Consider the following 20,492-nt stretch of genomic DNA (forward strand, 5'->3'; position numbering starts at 1 on the left):
TGTGTGGTGCGTGTGTGTGTGTGTATGTATATGTGTTGTATGTGTGTGTGCGTGTGTGTGTTGTATATGTATATGTGTTGTATGTGTATGTGTGTGTGTGTGTGTGTGCGTGTGAGAGTGAATGGAAATTACGAGGAGGATTGGTGAGTCGGGTTGACGGTGTGTTTACAGGAACGGCTTCTCGAGTAGAAACATGGCTGCTGTACACACTCTCCTCATCTGGAATGACCAGGAAAAAACGGACGCAGGAGAAACATCTCACTGCTGAACCCACATCAGCGACTGAGCTGCGCTGCTTTTCAGAAATGAATGTTTCACAGCACCATCACCATGCACAGTACTGCGGAAGGAAATGATGTGGAATCTGAATCTAGAAGACCAAATTCCTACCTGTCCAGCTCTTCCCAGGACGCCAGGAAGGTCATCGCTTATTCGCATATACAGACACCTGAAGATAGATCCTCACAGTTATGAATGAGGGGCCCATGAAAAAGAGTTTTGTCCCCCCTGCACCTCCAGGCAAAACTGCCGGCTTCCCAGGAAGAGATGATTCTGCCCGTCTCCCTCAGTCCAGTCCCTCCAGTCCACTTGTTTGAGGAGTGTATATAAACAGAGCAGAAAATGGGGCTGAACCCACGAGGCAGAGAGGCTGAGAGGATCTGCCTGAGCATGAAGCTGTTTCAGAGACATCAGAGCGGACTCACAGCTCAAACACACAGACACTCAAGCTAACCAGATAAAGCAGAGAGTTCATGAAAACAACTCGTATCTCCATCCACTGCGAACCAGAACCAGAACCAGAACCAGAACCAGATCAGTCGTCTGATCCAATGTGCACTGAAAAAAATGGCTAAACTTAAAAAACTGAAGCAATCTGTCACACATAATATTTTATTCCTGTGAAATTGCAGTAAAGTAATTACAGTAAAGTAAAAAAAAAACCTATTAACTAAAAAAAAAAAAAAATTAGACAACTTAGTTTAATGACTTTAAAACCACTTAGAGAAAGAACCGCTACATTTTACTTTTGTCTGTGTACTTTTTGGTTTATTTTAGTTTATTTACATTACGTCAACACTAAAATATTAGGTGTGACAGATTACTTACATTGATTACTGTAAGTAATGTTAATTAAAGGGGAAAAAATACAGTGCAGGAAGAAGGGACAAGGAATCAACTTCATACACATCATACACATACACACGACAGACAAACAACAAGCCAACGTGGACTAGACACAACAAGGCTGTATTTATACATGGAACGTCCGGTGGACACAATCAGGAAATTATGACGACAACATAGACGCCATGACACTCCAGACCGGCACACTGAGTTTGATTTAAACACCCCCCTCTCTTATTTTGGGGATTACAAAGATCAACAACGCAATGATGAATGACACACAAATCCGTGAAACGCTCCATATTTTTAGGGCAGTGGTGGCCTAGCGGTTAAGGAAGCAGCCCCGTAATCAGATCCGCCAAGGTGCCACTGAGGTGCCACTGAGCAAAGTACAGCTCCCTGGGCGCCTGTTAAATACAGAGGACACGTTTCACCGTCTCGCCGTGTGCTGTGCTGCTGTGTATCACAATGACAATCACTTCACTTTATATTGCAATATATGATATGATAAATGGCACTTAGTAATATCTAAATCATTACATCACCGCATATGTTATTTTCCCAATACTGCAGCTTAATAAAAATAAATAAATAATAAACCTATATATATATATATATATATATATATATACACACACACACACACACACACACACACACACACACACACACATATATATAAGTACATAGTAACTGCTGGATATAAACGGGATGTAAATTTGTCATGTTGCCTCCTGTTGTTGCATTTTTAGCTACCGTTAGTTCACCGTTGCTGTCGTTGTGACATCACACATGTGACCTGTAAAATGTGCGTGTTGCTTTAAGAGAGCAGTGCTGTTGTACAGGGTGGATGTGGGCTTGAATGGCGAATGGAACACAGTAAGAACTGAGGTGTGGGGTTTGGATAAAAGTAATAAACCCCCTGCTATAATAAATACTTTGTTAATTGAATACTCTGTGTTTATTTGGCTCACTACCTGCCACGGAAAAGTTAGTTATGTGTTGCATATGTGGTCACCATTAACTAACACTTGATTAAAAAATACTTAATACATTTATTTACAACATGCGAAAAACTAACCAATCACCAAAACGAATTTACCAGCAACGAATCATACGGAAAGGATAGCTACGTACAACAGACCAGAATCTTATGTTTGCCATTTACCACACAAGCTCAACCCAACTGAAATGACAGAAATGGATTCATAAATCTTCCCTGCGTTCCCCGACTCCAGTCCGGAACATGGCAGGAACGGACTGAAGTGAGACCGAGCGGCCGGTCTCAGTTTAGTCAGTTGGTAAACTTCGACAGAATGACATAATAAATTGTTGTATCAGTCCAACTACTCATAATTTATACTCAAAAATGATATAATCTAGCGTTCGTGTAGTCGGAGGGTCTGCGCAGCATACCGTGACCAGCGACCAACAGATTGAGGGCTTGTCTCACTTTATTTGAAAAAAGAAATACTTTTTCCTCCTCACTAGGCTATTCGTGATTCAGAAATGTCAGAGAAATTTGAAATATGGGGAGAACTCCCAGAACACGTCCACCGGCGAGTGCAGAATCTAGCTGTCTAGCTCCTAGCTTCCATCCTAAAATCTATGCAGAGTGTACAACCCAGCCAAGATAATATGACATGAGCAGAAGGTGCAACATCTGACCATTAAATGAGAATTGTTGATCTCTGCTTAATACGAAGTTGCAGGTTTGTATGAACGCACATCCAAGTACTGACACTCGAGGAAACTCTCCGTAAGACAGTCCATAAGACACACACAGATGTACATTCCCAGGACTTGTCTTTTACCTGAGGACGATTTGGGACAAGGACTCGCGCCTCTGGGTCAGGTAGCGGGGAGCATGTTGGCCCAAAACAATAACGGAGTTGACTCGTTCAAAGCGAACTCTCTTCTCCCTGGGTGCAGGGACGGGATGGCAGCAGGCAGGAAAAGATGGAAGACAGAGGGAAGGACAGAGCAGAAAAAGTCCAGTGAGTTTTACTTGAAAATACAGAAAGCGTTAAAGAAGGTAAAGGTTGAGAAGATGATGACCAGCAGGACGCTGGACACAACACACACTCGCCGTGAGATCAGAGGATGCTCCGGAATATGCTCATACACACTCACAATACGAAACGGGAATTTTTACAGCGACATATAGCCATCCATCCCATGAAGACAACATGGCTCACGAGGCACAGTGTGCATTTCACACTCTTTATGGTCACAGCATGTGAGAAAAGCCCGGCTGGATCCTATAAACTGTTCCCATGGAAACCAATTCACAGGAAAAACACAGAGACCCTACATGAAGACACACGTGCAGTCTACCTCTTGATTGTCCGTGTGATTGACGGCAGACGCTGCAGTTTGGCAGGGTCGTAACCAGGGTAACCATGATGACCGGGGTGTGTGTGTTCTGCTGGGATGCTGGCACTTCGCATGGATGATCCCTGTTTCTTTCACACCCACACACACACACACACACACACACACACACACAGTTTCAGAGTGCAGAAATATTACATGATCAGGAGAAAAGTTGAGAGACTCACTGTACACACACACACACACACACACACCTGTACCTGTAGTCTGGTTGAGAGCTCATTTGATGTGAATGGAGGTCTGGCCGAGTGTGGAGAGGGGAGGTCCAGTTTCAGCCGTGGTGGTTTCTTCCTCTGCAGATTGCAGCTGTTCTCTATCTCCATCATGCTCACCCTCCACAAGCTGCCTGAAGAAGAAGACACACACACACCCACACTGTAAACCCAGGAACAGAACATCAGACAGCTGATCTCAGGTCTGATCTGAGCAGTTACAGGGTTGTGTGTGTTTGGGGCTGCATGGAAGTGCGTGGGAGAGCTCTGGGATGCCCAGGTCGATCTGGATGGGGAGGAACTCTCCCACAGTCCACAGGAAGTTCTCAACACGTGGGCATGGCTTCTGGTAAAGACGTCAAGCACAATACCACACTGCAGGATCAAAGCTTTTCATTTCCACAATTGGACGGAAAATTGCAAAACTGCCCAGGGGAAGTTTGAGAACTTCACAATTGTGAATTGAATGAAAAAAAGCTCCTGTTCCTCCATTCAGAGGCAGTTAGTGGTGAAGCTAGATCGGTCCAGATTCCCACCGTGACTCATTCTCCGCCTTCATTAATCTGGTACAAACGGATTTCAGACGTGGGGTCGTGAAAACCTCCGCCAGATGACCCCTGAGCATCAGGATTATGTCCGAAAGCACACGACACATTTTCCCCGTCCGGCCTGTCAGGCCGGAGCAGCTGGGTCCTCTCTGTTCTCCTCGACTCGGCTCTTCCCAGGGAACAGCTCACTGCGGTCATCCCCTCAGGGTCCCCGCCCTGATCCTGGACAGATCTCTGCTGTTTTGGTCTGTCCACCATGCAGTGCCCACGCCTCCACACATCTCCACAAAACAGCATCTACTGCATCCAGGAACCACATTTACATAAAAGGAGAAAAACTGCAACTTTACTATAATTATATTCAATTAAGTTGCATCGTGAAATTTCACCGTTCTGATCAATTCTAATACATTTAATTTCATATGAATTTAGTTTCGTTTGTGATGCGATCCAGTATTCTTGCTTTGTGGCCAAAATAGTCATAAATGGTGACCACAATCAAATAAAGAAAATGCTGCGGTCATCCAAGCCACCAGATGTCTCGGGTCTAAAATTCCGGCTGCTATGGTGGGTGTTTGTGTAAGTGAAGGTGGGGAGGGACAGATGTCTGTGCTCTGGCGTCTAGTGACAGATTCCTTCCTGTACTCTGACGTCTCTCTCTCTCTCTCACTTCATCTCTCCTAATCTCCCAGACACCAACATGCCCATCAACATGATTTAAACCAGCATCTTTTTGTGTGAGGAGGGTTGGCCACGGCCTGGAATGAGGATCAGAGGCAGGCTGGGAAATGTGGACATCTGCTCAAGAGGCAAATTACCCAATCACAGCCGCTGCTCCCCTGAGCCCAGGCTGTAAAGCTCCTTTGCAGAGCATTGACTCACGATGATTATTATGCATCACATTTAGGAACAACTATTGATATTTCTATTTGTATTAACGTGTGATCATGAGCAACAACTCATATTTCAAAGAAGACAAATGTCTCCTGTGCAGAGGCTGTCATGTTTCTACAGGTCAGATGCCCCTAAATCCAGCTCATCTCCATCTGGAACATTTCCAGGCAACAAAAACAACTTCTTTTTCGTTCTAAACATTTTTCTAAAGTTGCCTCATATCAGCATGCAAAGCAGCCACAGCGTGTGTCAAGTGAAAATATTAATTTATCTCATATGAACATGCACCATATGTTCATACCAGCAAAAAGCTATGTGGTCCATGTTCATCATGCCATTAACTGTGTTGGTCTCCTCTCTAACGTTATGTTCCACAGATGTTCACCTGCATGAGAACTTGAACAGTGACACGTGACGGTCATGGGACATTTTTCAGGCCGGACCCTGAGCTCTGGACTTTTCCGTTCATATTGGTGACACATGCATGGTGACTACAGGAGCAGAGACGCATTTCCCAGAACCTGTCCCCCACCCTGACATGGACTACGTGGAGAACACACACACACACACATTTTTCTGGCCATAAATGTGTAGTGGCACATCTAATTTGGTGTATTTATAGCCTAATTAAAACCCGGGAAGGCCGCTTGATGTCCAACCTGTTGTAGGGTCTGTTTATTTCAACTCGTGATGGCGACCAAAAAGCTTCCCTGGCAGAAAATCGGTACGTTTCACTCACGGTAAAACACGATCAACCAGACACGCGCTGCTCACAGGCCGAGGTTTTATCTGAAATCAGATAAAAGTGTCGCAGCACTGACCTCGACCCCGCACTGACCCCCTGTACCATTCTCCATCCTGGGATTACAGCGCCGACTTCATCAAGGATCAGACTTGATCTTTTTTTTTTCTGCCCACAGAGAAAAGCTACAACAACCATCTTACAATCGGTAATAAAGTATGAAATAATGCAAAAATATGTTTTAAAAGTCACCTTTCTGTGGAGCTCCTGTCTACATCCTTCCACCTCAGCGGCGTCCCTGAACGTTTTCTAACACACACACTTTTAAAAATCAATGGGATTCACACACTGTCATCAACTGGCCGCTACGAGCGAGGCCTCGAACGTGGCATCATGGGCCGCATGCTGTACGCAGGAGCAGGGCATCAGTGTGTGTTTGGGGCTTTTAGGAAAAGCGAGCTGTGTGTGTGTGTGTGTGTGTGTGTGTGTGTGCACTCTGAAGTGTGATGTACCATCACTCACACAAAGTGTGATGTTCTCAGAAATGTGTGTGTCTGTATTTCCCACAATTCCCACCATTTAGGGGCAGATGAGTAAAATGTCCTTCCACTTGTGAAAATGCATTTTTAATTTAGTGCATTAAAAAAGTGAGAATAAAAAAGATGAATGTGTTGTGAGGGTAAAACACCACCTTTGGCAATATTTCTTTTAAATATTTGTATGTTTGCATTTTCTTGGCATGGAGCACACTGGTATCAGACTTGGTGTTCTGTCCTATTTGTCCTCTGATCTCACGCCAAGATAGCAAGGAAATATACCTTCCATATTTCATATTTCAGTGAGCTGCATGCATCATAATCTAGAGAGAAGGGGACTGAGCTGTCCTCCCCACACGGTCCTCAGTCTGGAGATGGACAGGCTGTCCCAGTGTTTCACACCCAGACAGGGACACCACGAGAAATCTACTGCATCAGCTGCATCATATTTCCAGAATATTCTGATTAGATGTTGATCTGCAATATTTATTACCTCAGTCGGGTCTTCCGGGTCTCTCCTCAAACGTAAAAAGCATCCAAAGGCATCCGAGCTGATTCGCGGTCCGGTCCGGTCCACTCCGGACCCGTCCCGGACTCCGGCGCGCTGTGACGGGGCTGCGAGTTCCAGCTCCGCCCACGTGGGGTGGGAGGGGCGTGGCTGCGCTCCAACGCCCCGCCCCCTCAGGTTGATAGTGGAGCGAGTTAGTAACGTTTTCATTATTGATGTTCAGTTGCATTTGCTGTCCCCGCCCTTCTGGTTCCAGGGCGGTGGAGGTGACAGTTTGTGGGTCAGATGGTTGTCACTAAGCTGCCATCACCCAGTAAGACACTTGTGTTGGTGTTCATATTTTAAGAGGATTTCTCCGGCAGATGTTGGAGTTTGTGGAATGTGGGAATGGATTTTTATAGTCATGTGACACAGCCAAGCAGTGACGGGTATCATCTTTTTTATTACTGAAGGGAAATATTGCAAACCAAACCACAGATTTTTATCCAGAGGGGGATTTATATCATTGGGATCATCGAAAGAAAAAGGTATTCATTAAGACCACATCCCACATGTCAGTCCCAGTATTTAGAGACAGTGTAAAGAAAGAATTAAAGAAAGAAAGAAAGAAAGAAAGAATATCCACCGGACAACTACCCCCATCCCCCATCTTCCTGCAAACATTCCTTCAGCAGGATGGACAAACTTCCGGCTGGGAATTTCCATCCAAAATTCCAAATTCTGACTAGCAGACGCGTTCCAAGAATCATTTTTCATTCTGCTTTTCAAACAGTCAACGTAATCTGTGAATTCTAGAACTGGGTTCTCTGACATGTTCTCTCAGAGCCTGTAAAGATAATGCCTTGCCATGACACAGCACATCTGGATCAGGAACATCTGGCTACCTTCTTACATTTACATTTACAGTATTTATCCAGAGCGACTTAAAATCAGTAGTTACAGGGACAGTCCCCCCCTGGAGAAACGCTCCTTGTCCACCTGGACAACGCTACGCTGCTGCTGGGATCAAACAAAGAGCCTTTCATCCACGAGTGGACAACGCTTGTTTGTTACCATAGTTACCATGCGTTAACTGCCACTGAAAGACAATGAGCTTCATGCACTTTCATATGCAATATTCTTCCAAAGTTTAAGGTCATTCAGAAATGTCCTGGTTTTCCATGAAATGCTCCAATATTAACAAAGTTGATCCCATGTTTCGATGCAGCAGATTCTCAACTATGAGGCTCGTTTTATTGTTTCTTTAATCAGTTTTTTAAGCAACGAAGTGACAGATGTTGCATTAGTGAACACAGACTCTAGATTTATGCAGATATTGCATCCATTAACAGCCGTTTACAGCATTGAAAATGTCCATTTTTCATGAACAAAACAACTGTTTTCTGACAAAAGTCATTACATGACCCCATACTTACCATCATACCCTATATATTTTAGCCTATAGAAGTGTAGATGTATAGTAGTGTGTGGTAGTAGCCTAGTGTGTCCCCCCGAGCAGGACTGTCCTTGTCACTACTGTTGATTATTTCAATGGATTTAAAAGTGGAGAAAAGGCCTTCACATCAACGTCAGTCTGCTGTTAAAATCCGAAATCCATTATTAGCCTGTTTCAGAAGGGAAAGGACAACTTTTACAGCGCAAATGTCCCCTCCTCAGGACTGTCTCGTGCAGCACGCCGCTCTCTGCCAGGTCAGGACCCTCCTGTGACCGTGTGGAAAGTTGGACACCTGAACACCGCATCTGCTCTGGATTTATGAATAACTGAAGGGAAACGTTCCTGTTACTTTTTGCTCCTTTAATTTGTTGAGGAGCAACGTTGTCTAAAGCGACGCGTAAAAAAAGGACCCCGACCCCCTGAAGATGTGGCTGCTGAACCCCAAATCAGGATGGAGCATTACAGGAAGACAGGTGAATGGAAGTCCTCTTGTTTTAAAGACAAACACACAGCGTGGAGCAGTTTGTAGCGCCGCTTGGAGAGCAGGGGTGATGGACACTTGGCTGTGGACACGTCAAAGGCCTGTGGTCACCTTAGCTGACCTGGAAGAGGTCAACACGTCCACCGATGCTTCTCAATATACTCTTTTCGACTTCTTCTCAAGCCGTTCGCTGGTTCAGCCGCTGCCTCCTTCAGGCAGAACACATGAAAGGTGGAAGGAAGAAAAAACGTCTCTAATTTGGACGCCCCCACAGAATGAGCTGCGGGACAAACCGCTTCCTGCCCGGCTGTTCCGCTGCACGTCTACGTGCCGGACATTTTAAAAAGCTGTTCCTTTTGTGTGGCCTGATTACAATGCGCGTGTCCAAAGCCGAGCGAGACAGGAAGACATTAGTGGAGTCAGAGAGACGGAAGTAGCAGCTCGACACAAACTCAACTCCACCAGCGTAACGACCATGGAACCTTCACACTGACCGACGGAAGTAATCATGTCCATCTTTTTCCAACGAGTAGCGACATGGACTCACACCTCCAAGGCTGTAAGTTTGAATCCTGTTGTGGAGTTTGCCCGCTCTCCCCGCGTGGTCACAGGTTTCCCCTGGGTTCTCCGGTTTCCTCCCACTGTTCAAACGTGGCTACTCTGAATGGTGAGTGTGCAGCGTTGCTTCTGTGACGCCGGGGTCAGCACTTTTAATATGAAACACCAAAAATAAACCAGATATTATAAACACACGAAACAGCAGCGGCTTTTACAGCAGAAATAGATTTAAAGTGCGACAGATTCCAACGTGACCCTGGACGTACCTTCTCAGCTGATTCCTTCACAGAAATATGGGATGACCCCTCTTTTTTTAGATTTTGAGGTATAAAGGTCATATCAGTAAATAGCGTGACCTTGGCCATCCGGATAAAATGTGATTCTGTTCCCAGAATTCCGACGAACTTGAATGTGAATTTGGTCAGAGAAGATATGAAGCCATATTTAGTCTGGCCAGTGTTTCTGACATTTATTTTTCCAAATGTCACCAAGGGTGGTAGTAGCCTAGCGGGTAACACACTCGCCTATGAACCAGAAGACCCGGGTTCAAATCCCACTTAACCCTGAGTGTCTCCAGGGGGACACTGTCCCTGTAACTACTGACTGTAAGTCGCTCTGGATAAGGGCATCTGGTACATGCGGTAAATGCAAATGCAATACCACCAAAACCACAAGTTCCACGTTCGTTGTTTCTGGCTTTCTAGAACGTGCGTGTTTTGTCCCCCCCTCAATGTTCTGCAGCGGAGTAAACAGCCGGGGGGACTACAGAGACCTCCAGAGAACATGGAGGACATCTCTCTCATCTCTTGGGTGAGTATATGATCAGAGTTTTATGAAATGATGGATCTTCTAGTTGTACTATAATGCTACTCAGTAAAGTGTCCTGCTCTGGGTGTAAATGTCTGTTCTGTCCATCAACAGATTTTTAACACAGTCCATTCTCAAACGTGAGAGCTGCCTTTGTGCTGGAGGGGGCAGATAGGGGCAGCCAGGGTGCCTTATCACCCCACAGCTTCGGTCACGCCCTGCCTTTCCCAGAACCCACCGCAGTAACCGCACCGCGGTCGCCTGGTCCACAAACAGCTAAAAATATTAATTATTGATCATTTGTGACGAGGCAACCGCCACAGAGGCGGAGTCATTAATCCCGACCTGGCTGGACGTGTTAATAGGGGGACATTTTAAAATAATAAAGCATGCGGGGTGCAGGCAGGGCCAGAGATGACGTGCAGGGTGACGTCGCGGTCACGTGACTGGGGGAGTTCTTCTTCATTTACACACTTGTTCTTATTACTGGAGCGAGAAGATTAAAGGAGGAGATGCTTTCAAAACTCGAGAAAGAGCTGCTGGTGGCGGTTTGGGACAAACTAATGCCGGTGGCGGAGGACATTGGTGCGGACGCGCTTTTAAGGTAAAACCAAGCGGTTGACTTTGACGTTGGAGATTCCCGATCATGTGCTGACGTCATGCCTGCAGGATGTTCACCACCTTCCCCAAAACCAAGACGTACTTCTCCCACCTGGACATCTCGCCGCGCTCGGACCACCTCCTCAGCCACGGCCGGAAGATCGTGGCGGCGCTGGCGGAGGGGGCGCGGAACATCAGCGCCCTGACCACCACGCTGGCGCCGCTCAGCAGGTTCCACGCCTACCAGCTGCGGATCCACCCCACCAACTTCAAGGTGGGTCCCCACGCGCTGGTCCCCGCTGTCACCAAGAGTTACATGCAGAGGATGTGTGGAACGTGTCCGGGGGGCGGGTTCGAACCGGCAACCTTCGTATTACGGGCCTGTGGGTCTCTCTGCTAATGGACCGTGGTGGAGTTTTGGTGGACGTCCGTATGGCTTGGCCGGATTTAATCACCACGTTGGACGTGAACCTTCTCTCCTAAAGATCACACACACACACACACACACACACACACACACACAGCGGGAATTATTATTACAGCGCCACGCCTACATCATCTTACCGTGAACGTGGAGATGCTTGCTGGTCAATCTGGCGCCGTTCCCTCGGCTGCCCCTTCGCCATTCGCCCGGCCGACCCTCCCGTCTCTAGAATAGAACACGGACACGCCCTGAACCGGGACGCGTGAAGAACAATAAAAAGGCCCTTCTGCACCTCACCATCACGTGATGTCTGTGTTTGAAGTGTGTGTGTTTTGAGGGGCGTGTGAGGGTGACCCCGAGTATTCGCGTGTGTCTGCAGCTCCTGTCCCACTGCATCCTGGTCAGCCTGGCCTGCTACATGAAGGACGACTTCACCCCGGCGGCGCATGCGGCCATGGACAAGTTCCTCTCCGCCTTCTCGGCAGTCCTGTCGGAGAAGTACCGATAGGAGCGCCACCTCCTGCTTACTTCCAGTAAATAACTTGCTGTTGACACGCACATAGTTTTCTATTAAATGTTTTTAAAGTCACACGGCTTCTTGTGTTGTGTCATTTGTCAGTTGTGGACGGCGGACAGCGACCCCTGGCGGAGAACCAGAGACATGTTGATGTGTAGAGATGAGGTAGAAGAACAACTCTCGACTGAAGCATGATCTCCTACAAGCAACATGTAGTACTGTATTAGTACTGAGCACAGATGTCATGGTTTCATGGAAATAAAGATAATTCTGCAATAAACGGTTCATATAAATCAGAAATATTTTATTTGTGTCGTGTTAAAAAACATGGTTTTTGACTTTGAGACTTTGGTGCAGTTCTGCACAAAAAAGCCTTAAATAAAATACATAATGTGCGTTTACATTTATTGGTCAAAATAGGTGGAATATTTTATGACGACATTGTTATTGGTTTTATTAGCGTTATTGTTATATTGTTTTTATTAGAATAATACTTTATTTTATATTGTATTATTAATATATTAATTATATATTTTAGAATAATTACAATGATTGTCGGTGTTTTAACGACCTGACTTAGTTTGTGTGTGATTTACAAGTTGAATCCAGCTGTGAAATTTTATTATCAATTTTTTCACATTTCACACCAAACACTTCAGTTTCACCAGTTAATTTCCTTTAATGGTTCAATTAGACAGAAACTAAATAATGGATCATCATAGTAATAACATTATGATGATGATTATTTCCTGATTAATGGTACTGTTTAGTCAGGGCGGACACCACCACGGCCAGGAACTTCTGCCAGGCGGCCTGGACGCGGGGGGTGAAGGTGGCGCCCATCCTGGCCGCAACCACGATGGTGATGCAGTCGGCCAGCAGCTGAGGAGAAAAGATAGAACAAGAAATAGGAATAAGATCATAATAGCGCTATTATAGTATAATAAGAAAGCGAATAATGGTAATTATTATTAGAAACAGAGATACCCGGAAGTTGTCCGGGTCCACATGCAGCTTCTCGGAGTGCAGAACGCTCAGGTCAGCGTAGGTGCTCTTGATGTTCTCCATGTTCTTCATGGCCCGGTCCAGACCGTGCAGCACAACCACGCCGTGCGCCGCCACCAGCGGGTTGTTCTGGATCGACTCCGCGTTGTAGAGGTTCCCGAAACGGGCGAAGTAGCGCTGACACCAGGGATACACGATCAGGCACCTGCGGGGTTACAAGCAGGAGTGAGGGGTGGAGACCCCTGGAGAGGCCAGAACCTGCGAGGTGGAGACCCCTGGAGAGGTCAGAACCTGTGAGGTGGAGACCCCTGGAGAGGCCAGAACCTGTGAGGTGGAGACCCCTGGAGAGGTTAGAACCTGCGAGGTGGAGACCCCTGGAGAGGTCAGAACCTGCGAGGTGGGGACCCCTGGAGAGGTCAGAACCTGTGAAGTGGGGACCCCTGGAGAGGCCAGAACCTGTGAGGTGGAGACCCCTGGAGAGGTCAGAACCTGTGAGGTGGAGACCCCTGGAGAGGTCAGAACCTACGAGGTGGAGACCCCTGGAGAGGTCAGAACCTGTGAGGTGGGGACCCCTGGAGTCCACATGGAGAGGTCAGAACCTGTGAGGTGGAGACCCCTGGAGAGGTCAGAACCTGCGAGGTGGAGACCCCTGGAGGGTCAGAACCTGCGAGGTGGAGACCCCTGGAGAGGTTAGAACCTGCGAGGTGGAGACCCCTGGAGAGGTCAGAACCTGCGAGGTGGGGACCCCTGGAGAGGTCAGAACCTGTGAAGTGGGGACCCCTGGAGAGGCCAGAACCTGTGAGGTGGAGACCCCTGGAGAGGTCAGAACCTGTGAGGTGGAGACCCCTGGAGAGGTCAGAACCTACGAGGTGGAGACCCCTGGAGAGGTCAGAACCTGTGAGGTGGGGACCCCTGGAGTCCACATGGAGAGGTCAGAACCTGTGAGGTGGAGACCCCTGGAGAGGTCAGAACCTGCGAGGTGGAGACCCCTGGAGGATCAGAACCTGCGAGGTGGAGACCCCTGGAGAGGTTAGAACCTGCGAGGTGGAGACCCCTGGAGAGGTCAGAACCTGCGAGGTGGAGACCCCTGTCGAGGCCAGAACCTGCGAGGTGGAGACCCCTGGAGAGGTTAGAACCTGCGAGGTGGAGACCCCTGGAGAGGTCAGAACCTGCGAGGTGGAGACCCCTGGAGAGGTTAGAACCTGCGAGGTGGGGACCCCTGGAGTCCACATGGAGAGGTCAGAACCTGCGGGGTTACAAGCACGGACTGAGGGGTACCTGGCCAGGGCTCTGGGGCCGACGTCTTCATAATCCATCTTGGAGAAGATGTCCTGGATAATGGTGCGCTCTTCATCAGACCACTGAACCATGGTGACCTCACTTCGTCCGTCTGCCTCGGTGTTGGATGCTGGCGCTCACCACCACCCCGCTTTTATCCCCCCCAAAAACCCCTCCACCCAAACTCACACCGGATGGCGCGAGGGGTGGCCACGCCCTACAATGACGCGACCACGGAGCTTCTTCATCTCCATCACACCATGTTATATGTTACTTCTTCTCCTTAATATTATTACCGACAAACAAAATATGAAGATAAAATCAATATAGAATGCGTGTTATAAACTGGGAATAAACGCCGGAATCTGCTGTTCACGACTGTGGTGTGTAAATATTCACAATAAAGTGTTAATTAATAGTGTCAGAATAAAGTGTTAATTAACTGATCAGATTAAATCTCCGCCGCGCGCTGCCCCGCCCAGCCACCAAATTAATAATAAAAACGCTTTAATGAGGCGATTAATGAGACGTTTCCCGAATCAAACATTGATAGAATTCATCAGCATTTTTCACTTTTTAAAAATCACTTTCTATTTTCTTTGAGCAATTACGTAATATTACATGGAACTTCAGAGACTTTTAAAAGCGAAGTGTACAAATATTTAATAAAAATAACGAGATAACGCGTCACTTTATTAATGTAGGCAAAAACTGTTTAAAATGTGACAGAATATTTGAAAAATATAAAAACCAGGCAGACATGACGTCATGTTTCTCAAGCTTCGGGTAAAATGCGTAAAAGAATCTTGCTCGGAGATCTCCTTCTGGAAGGTTCTGACCTGGCAGAGGTTCAACATCCTTATCCTGGGTGCGAGGTCCCCACCCCAAGGCGCATAAAAGGGAGGCGAGCCAGGCGAGAAGATCGAGCACCATGAGTCTCTCCTCTAAAGACAAGCAGCTGGTGAAGGCCATGTGGGCCAAGGCGGCTCCGAAGGCGGAGGAGATCGGCCACGACGTCCTCACCAGGTAGGAGACCAAGTGAGACGCGAGGTCTTCACGCACCGTGGACGAAGTGGGGAGATGGTCACGCAGATCTTCCCCTGCAGGATGCTGAGCGTCTACCCCCAGACCAAGACCTACTTCTCCCACTGGCCGGACCTGAGCTACGGCTCGGCGCCGGTGCGCAACCACGGGAGGAAGGTGATGGGCGGGGTGGCCGAGGCCGTGGAGAAGATCGATGACCTGGTGGGCGGCCTGCTGACCATGAGCGAGCTGCACGCCTTCCAGCTCAGGGTGGACCCCGCCAACTTCAAGGTGACTGTCGGAGCCGCGGTGCACCTCGGGAGGTTCTGTCTCATGACATCTTCTCTGTCGCCCGCAGATCCTGGCCCACAACCTCCTGGTGGTCCTGGCCAAGACCTTCCCGGTGGACTTCACCCCTGAAACCCACGTGGCCATGGACAAGTTCCTGGCCAGGGTGGCTCTGGCCCTTTCTGACAAATACCGCTAATTATGACGCGGTGTGACGTCACGATGAGCTGAAATAAAATGTCACAAGAATGTGAAAAAACTGCCCGTCGTCTGGAGCTCTTTTCTTTGCACTTTACAGGACATTCTGTTGTGGTCACTTTATTAAAGATAATACAAGCTGACCATATTAAACAGATTTATTATTCATTATTGTTCGCATGAACACAGCAGTTATGGTTCAATACCCTGCAGTGTTCATTCATGGATGGAATATTTGCAATATCACGTATTATGGGCTTGTAGCGGCTGTATGGTTGATCTATGGTTAATAACATAATTACAGTTTTCCTGCTGGCCGTGGTCCACTGCAGATCTTCTCACGTCCCTACCAGGATGAAAAGCTGTGGATTCGTCAGCCATAAAAAGCGGTTCCTCCGTTACTCCTCAATCTAAAATACAGAACATATCCCACAATCTCCACAGTGGAGGTGAAATAAAATCACGTTTATCATTTTTTAGATGATGGACTTTTCATTTTTCGTTTTTTTTATTAGTTCAGAAAGTTTATAGCAACACATTCAACACGAAGCCTGAGTGTCCTGTGAGGATGAAGGACATATGATCAATATTTCATAGTGTTATTTTCAGATCAGCGGATACGACATGATCATAAAATAAATCAGACATTTCATGTGAAATCGTCTATATCTCCGCGATACAAAGGCGTCCTCATAAACTGCAGTTTTTTATTGTTAAAATGTGCATTTTTTGTGAATTTAAAACGTCAAGCGGGTGGAGTTTTGTAAAAGAATATCTTCAAACTTCATTACTTATTATTTTAGTATAAATAAACCTGCCGGTACGTCGGTGGGGTTGTAAAGTTATTATAGATTAAAAATCTCCCGCCAGCAGGCGACGTGACTCCCGCGTCTGATGACGTCAGTTCCGGCTCCCCGTCTGCGTAAAAGCGCGCAGAGATAAAGTTCATTTTTCTGTTTTATCGGAGAAAACGACGTGAGGAGCCGGTTTGTGCGTCAAATCAGATTGGTAATTTGCCATAAATTCGCCATAACGCGCAGCGACGACAGCAGGTTTCATCATTTACATTTCAAACTCTTATCCAAAACGCTCCATAGGAGCAGAAATACCAGATCAGGTCCGTATTTATTTATCATCAAAAATTAAAGATTCTTTATTTGTTGAGTGTACGAATGTCACCAACCTCATATATATTTGGTCATGTTTACAGTGAGACGAGACGAGTATAAAAATGTATGTATAACGATATTATATAATATGTGCACATTTAACACAATGCCTTGTATATAAAGCAGCATGTGCATTTAGTGTATGGGTGCAAAGGAGAGAGAGAGAGAGTGTGTGTGTGTGTGTGTGTGTGTGTGCTGAGGAGTCTGATGGCTTGTGGCGTCTGCCAGATAATTATATTGAAGGGTCAAGTGTGTTGGGGTGTCAACTGTAGGGCTTGTCAAAGCCCATTGAGACAAACTGGATGTGATTTTGGGCTATATAAGAAATAAATGTTGTTGTTGTTGTTGTTATAATAATAATTATAATTAATATCACATAATGATAACAATACAAAAAAACACTACTGGTTTGATATGTAAACATTAATAAATGTTTAAGAGTTAAATCTGTTTCCCTTGTGACCTGCGACCTTTACTGACCCCTGGCGGTCATTAGATGTCTGCGCAGCCTGGAGATGAGTTGAAAAGTCCATTCGTGAACAAGATCTGCAAACAATGATTACATAATTACCCACAAAGAAAATAGAGTTGTCTTTTCACCCATTAATGGACTTTTTGCTGTGTTCTGATTGGTCCTTCTTCATCCTACGTGTGCCGCCAGCGTTAATGTGAAACCATGAAACAAGTACAGGAAGAAGTGGAAGAATGACGCAGTCTTCGCTGAGTGACTTGAGTCTCTTTATTTCTGTCGTCAGAAATTTAATTATAAAAAAGAACAATAATAACACACACAGCACAGACGGGGACAGTTTGACCAAGAGCAAAGTTACAAAAGTTCACCAGGAGCTTCACCAGCAGCTTCAGTAAGAGCTTCACCAGGTCTCTACCAGCTAGGGCTGGGGAACTAATCTAATTATGAGTTCTGATCATTTCCCCCCAAAATGACTTGATTATCGTTATGAATGTAAATGTAAATAAAACCGTGACAGGGTGGAGGAGGACCCTTAACCAGCAGCGAGCAGCTGAGTAATACGTCACTAATACGTCTTGTCCGTTATAACCACGAGTGACATTATCTATTACTAATTATGTATAAACATTGACTGATGAGATGTTGGACATCTTTTACTCATTCCAAAAAATAACCATTAAAAAGAGTTAATCGTTACTTCCAGTCGGCCGTTATCTGGACGAATGGTTCACTTCATGACAATCCTGATCTTCTCGTCCCCCAGCAGCAGTCTGGAACAGAAAGCAGTAAAGCCCGTCAACACCAGAGCCAATCTCACAGCATTCCAACAGCATGCTGATACTGCTGAGCTGGAAGATGGGCTGATAAAACCAGGGTTTCCATCCACTTTGCTGACCTCTTAAGAACAGAACCATGCATGAATATTATAATTAGAAGATGTCATTCCAGGCCGTACCTCACTAAAGCTGCAGCCAACACTCCGCCACCAATCGGCCCGACCCAGTAGACCCAGTGATATCTCCAGTATCCAGCCATCACCGCGGGTCCAAAGGCTCGGGCCGGATTCAGACACGTCCCGGACACGTCCCCTCTGCCGGACCAAACTCAGCGTTACTCCACAGGGCGCAGCCACGGCCTCCAGGGGCCAAGGTCCTACTTTCTCCCTTTTTCAGCTGTTATCATTTTTAATAGCCCTGATCATGCACCAGCAGATGCATATGGAACTCCACCAGACTCTGCATAACAAATCTTCTCCTCTTCCTCATCATCATCGTGGGTGCATGAATGTTTGGATTATATGAAAAATGGCATCCTCACCCTGCCAGGATGTTGATGATGACGGTGCAGCCCACCAGGAAGGGCACCATGGGACTCTTGGTCTTGCCGTTGACAGCGCCTAGCAGCACGACCATGGTGACCAAGCAGGTCATGAAGATCTCACCGCACAGAGCCCCTGTCAGCTGCTCGTCTGATTTGAGGAGGACAAACGCTGCTCCACTCACATTCGTGTACTTTTCTGGTGACGTTATCAGCTGGGAACACAGTTTGGGACTTATGGACTGGTGTCATAAGTTGCCATGCCTGGTCAATACCTCCCATAACCTCACCTTTGACATTGCAGCTCCAAGCAAGCCTCCAATCACCTGGCTGATCAGGTACGGGACCACCATCGCCAGTCGCATACCTCCACACAGGTAAATTGCAATAGTGAAGGGGGGGTTGAAATGAGACCCACTGAGGAGAGCAGGTTACATTTCATTAATGCTGATCTGCACCTTCATGCATCCACGACTAGTCCTGACGTCTCAAAACATCGAATGCAGAAACCTTTACAGATACAGATGTAGAAGAATAAATAAAAACGGCAGAACTAGTAACTCTGATTACATGCAAAGTGTTCAAGAACGTCATACAGGCCCATAACCCCCGAATATTTTAAAATGTTGGTGTCGAATTAACATTTTAGATGACAAAATCAATAATGATGATTAATAAGCCTTTTATATTCCATTGATACAAGTGCAGAATAATCAGAATAACTTTCATTTTTAATAAAGTTGATGAACTGCAAAAAGTATATACATTTTGGACCCTAAGAACCTTCATTATGAATGACTCATAAATTGATTGATTGCTTTTACAGTATTTACAGTAGTGACAGGGACAGTCCCCCCCTGGAGACACTCAGGGTTAAGTGTCTTGCTCAGGGACACCATGGTAGTAAGTGGGTTAGGGTTAGGGTTAGGGTTAGGGCGAACCTGATTTACCCACTAGGCTACTACCACCCCCATTTAATAAATATAGATGTATTGATGAACTGGAGCTTCATGTTTCATATCCCTACCTGATCTCAGCCATGCAGGCCACCAGGACAGCCACTGCCAGCCCATGAACCAGTGCGGGCTGCAGCCTCCCCGCCGCCTCCAAGTTCTCCACCACGGACACGCAGCCGATGAAGACGAAGAAGGTGGTTCCCACCAGCTCCGCGATGCACGGCTGGTAGATCCTCTCATATTTACCTGCCGTTTTTTCCTCCTGCTTTTTCCCACCCAGTAAACCCTGGTCGAGGTTGCGGAGCTCCAGCTTCTCTTCTGCCATGGTCCAAAAGGACTTGGTCCTCAGAGCACCTGGCTGCTTGCTGCGATCTGATCTGAGTGTCCACCTTAGACCTTGAACGTTGCAGGAGATGTCACATGCTGGACTGTCACTCCTACTTCTGCCCCTGCAGCCAAGCCGGGCGATAAATCATCATCTGAAGCTTTTATCACATTATGGCCAATAAACTCTCCATCCTGATGGCATTTTAACTGCATTAGAACTTTGATCCTAAATAATCACAACGGCCACAGAAAAATCTGAAGAGAGAACAAATCATCTGTATTTCTTTACTAGATATGATTTTCTTCTGACAAAACGGATAGAAAGATATAAAACTTATAAGATGAAACAGACATTTGTTGGATAGAGAGGTATAAATCAGATATCACATTAAGATAAAACTTCATTAATCAGTTCAGAGTATTTTAAGCAAACATTATTATTATTGTAATTATTATGGTTGTTATTATTATTGTTGTTATATAACTGAAAATATAGGATATGGGTTAAATTAATTAAGTACAAATATTTATTGATAGCACGATTATTCTCTGATATTCACATATATTATATCAGGCATTAAGTCATTTTTTAAATGTGTGTTTTTTCGTGTATCTGATATGTAATCTGGAGCAAGAGTGAAACTTTTAAATTTAAACTCTTACAAATTAATGGCGTGC

General features: G+C 46.1%; 4 protein-coding genes and 1 long non-coding RNA gene across 5 annotated transcripts; 2 read left to right on the plus strand and 3 right to left on the minus strand.

The window, feature by feature from the left end:
• Nucleotides 1-2,937: 2,937 nt before the first annotated feature.
• Nucleotides 2,938-7,082, minus strand: LOC114796128 (uncharacterized). The gene is made up of 4 exons (XR_003750609.1): nt 6,945-7,082; nt 3,720-3,865; nt 3,463-3,590; nt 2,938-3,047 (listed from the first exon to the last, which is right to left on the minus strand). It is a non-coding gene; the product is annotated as an uncharacterized LOC114796128 (long non-coding RNA).
• A 3,371-nt stretch (nt 7,083-10,453) lies between these two features.
• On the plus strand, nt 10,454-12,061 carry hbae4 (hemoglobin alpha embryonic-4). The gene is made up of 4 exons (XM_028989147.1): nt 10,454-10,844; nt 10,910-11,114; nt 11,644-11,797; nt 11,884-12,061. Exons 1-3 carry the CDS (start codon nt 10,753-10,755, stop codon nt 11,770-11,772), a joined length of 426 nt encoding a protein of 141 aa, XP_028844980.1. The 5' UTR covers nt 10,454-10,752; the 3' UTR covers nt 11,773-11,797; nt 11,884-12,061.
• Nucleotides 12,062-12,534: 473 nt separating this feature from the next.
• hbbe2 (hemoglobin beta embryonic-2) lies at nt 12,535-14,156 on the minus strand. The gene is made up of 3 exons (XM_028988388.1): nt 14,065-14,156; nt 12,769-12,991; nt 12,535-12,663 (listed from the first exon to the last, which is right to left on the minus strand). The coding sequence occupies exons 1-3, from the start codon at nt 14,154-14,156 to the stop codon at nt 12,535-12,537; spliced, it is 444 nt and encodes a 147-aa protein (XP_028844221.1).
• Nucleotides 14,157-14,995: 839 nt separating this feature from the next.
• hbae5 (hemoglobin, alpha embryonic 5) lies at nt 14,996-15,574 on the plus strand. Its single transcript, XM_028988753.1, has 3 exons — nt 14,996-15,090; nt 15,171-15,378; nt 15,446-15,574. The coding sequence occupies exons 1-3, from the start codon at nt 14,996-14,998 to the stop codon at nt 15,572-15,574; spliced, it is 432 nt and encodes a 143-aa protein (XP_028844586.1).
• Nucleotides 15,575-17,461: 1,887 nt separating this feature from the next.
• Nucleotides 17,462-19,901, minus strand: aqp8a.2 (aquaporin 8a, tandem duplicate 2). The gene is made up of 5 exons (XM_028989486.1): nt 19,559-19,901; nt 18,822-18,948; nt 18,532-18,746; nt 18,170-18,304; nt 17,462-17,984 (listed from the first exon to the last, which is right to left on the minus strand). Exons 1-5 carry the CDS (start codon nt 19,810-19,812, stop codon nt 17,942-17,944), a joined length of 774 nt encoding a protein of 257 aa, XP_028845319.1. The 5' UTR covers nt 19,813-19,901; the 3' UTR covers nt 17,462-17,941.
• Nucleotides 19,902-20,492: the final 591 nt, after the last annotated feature.

Source organism: Denticeps clupeoides, chromosome 8 (genome assembly GCF_900700375.1).
Source record: "Denticeps clupeoides chromosome 8, fDenClu1.1, whole genome shotgun sequence".
Classification (NCBI taxonomy): Eukaryota; Metazoa; Chordata; class Actinopteri; order Clupeiformes; family Denticipitidae; genus Denticeps; species Denticeps clupeoides.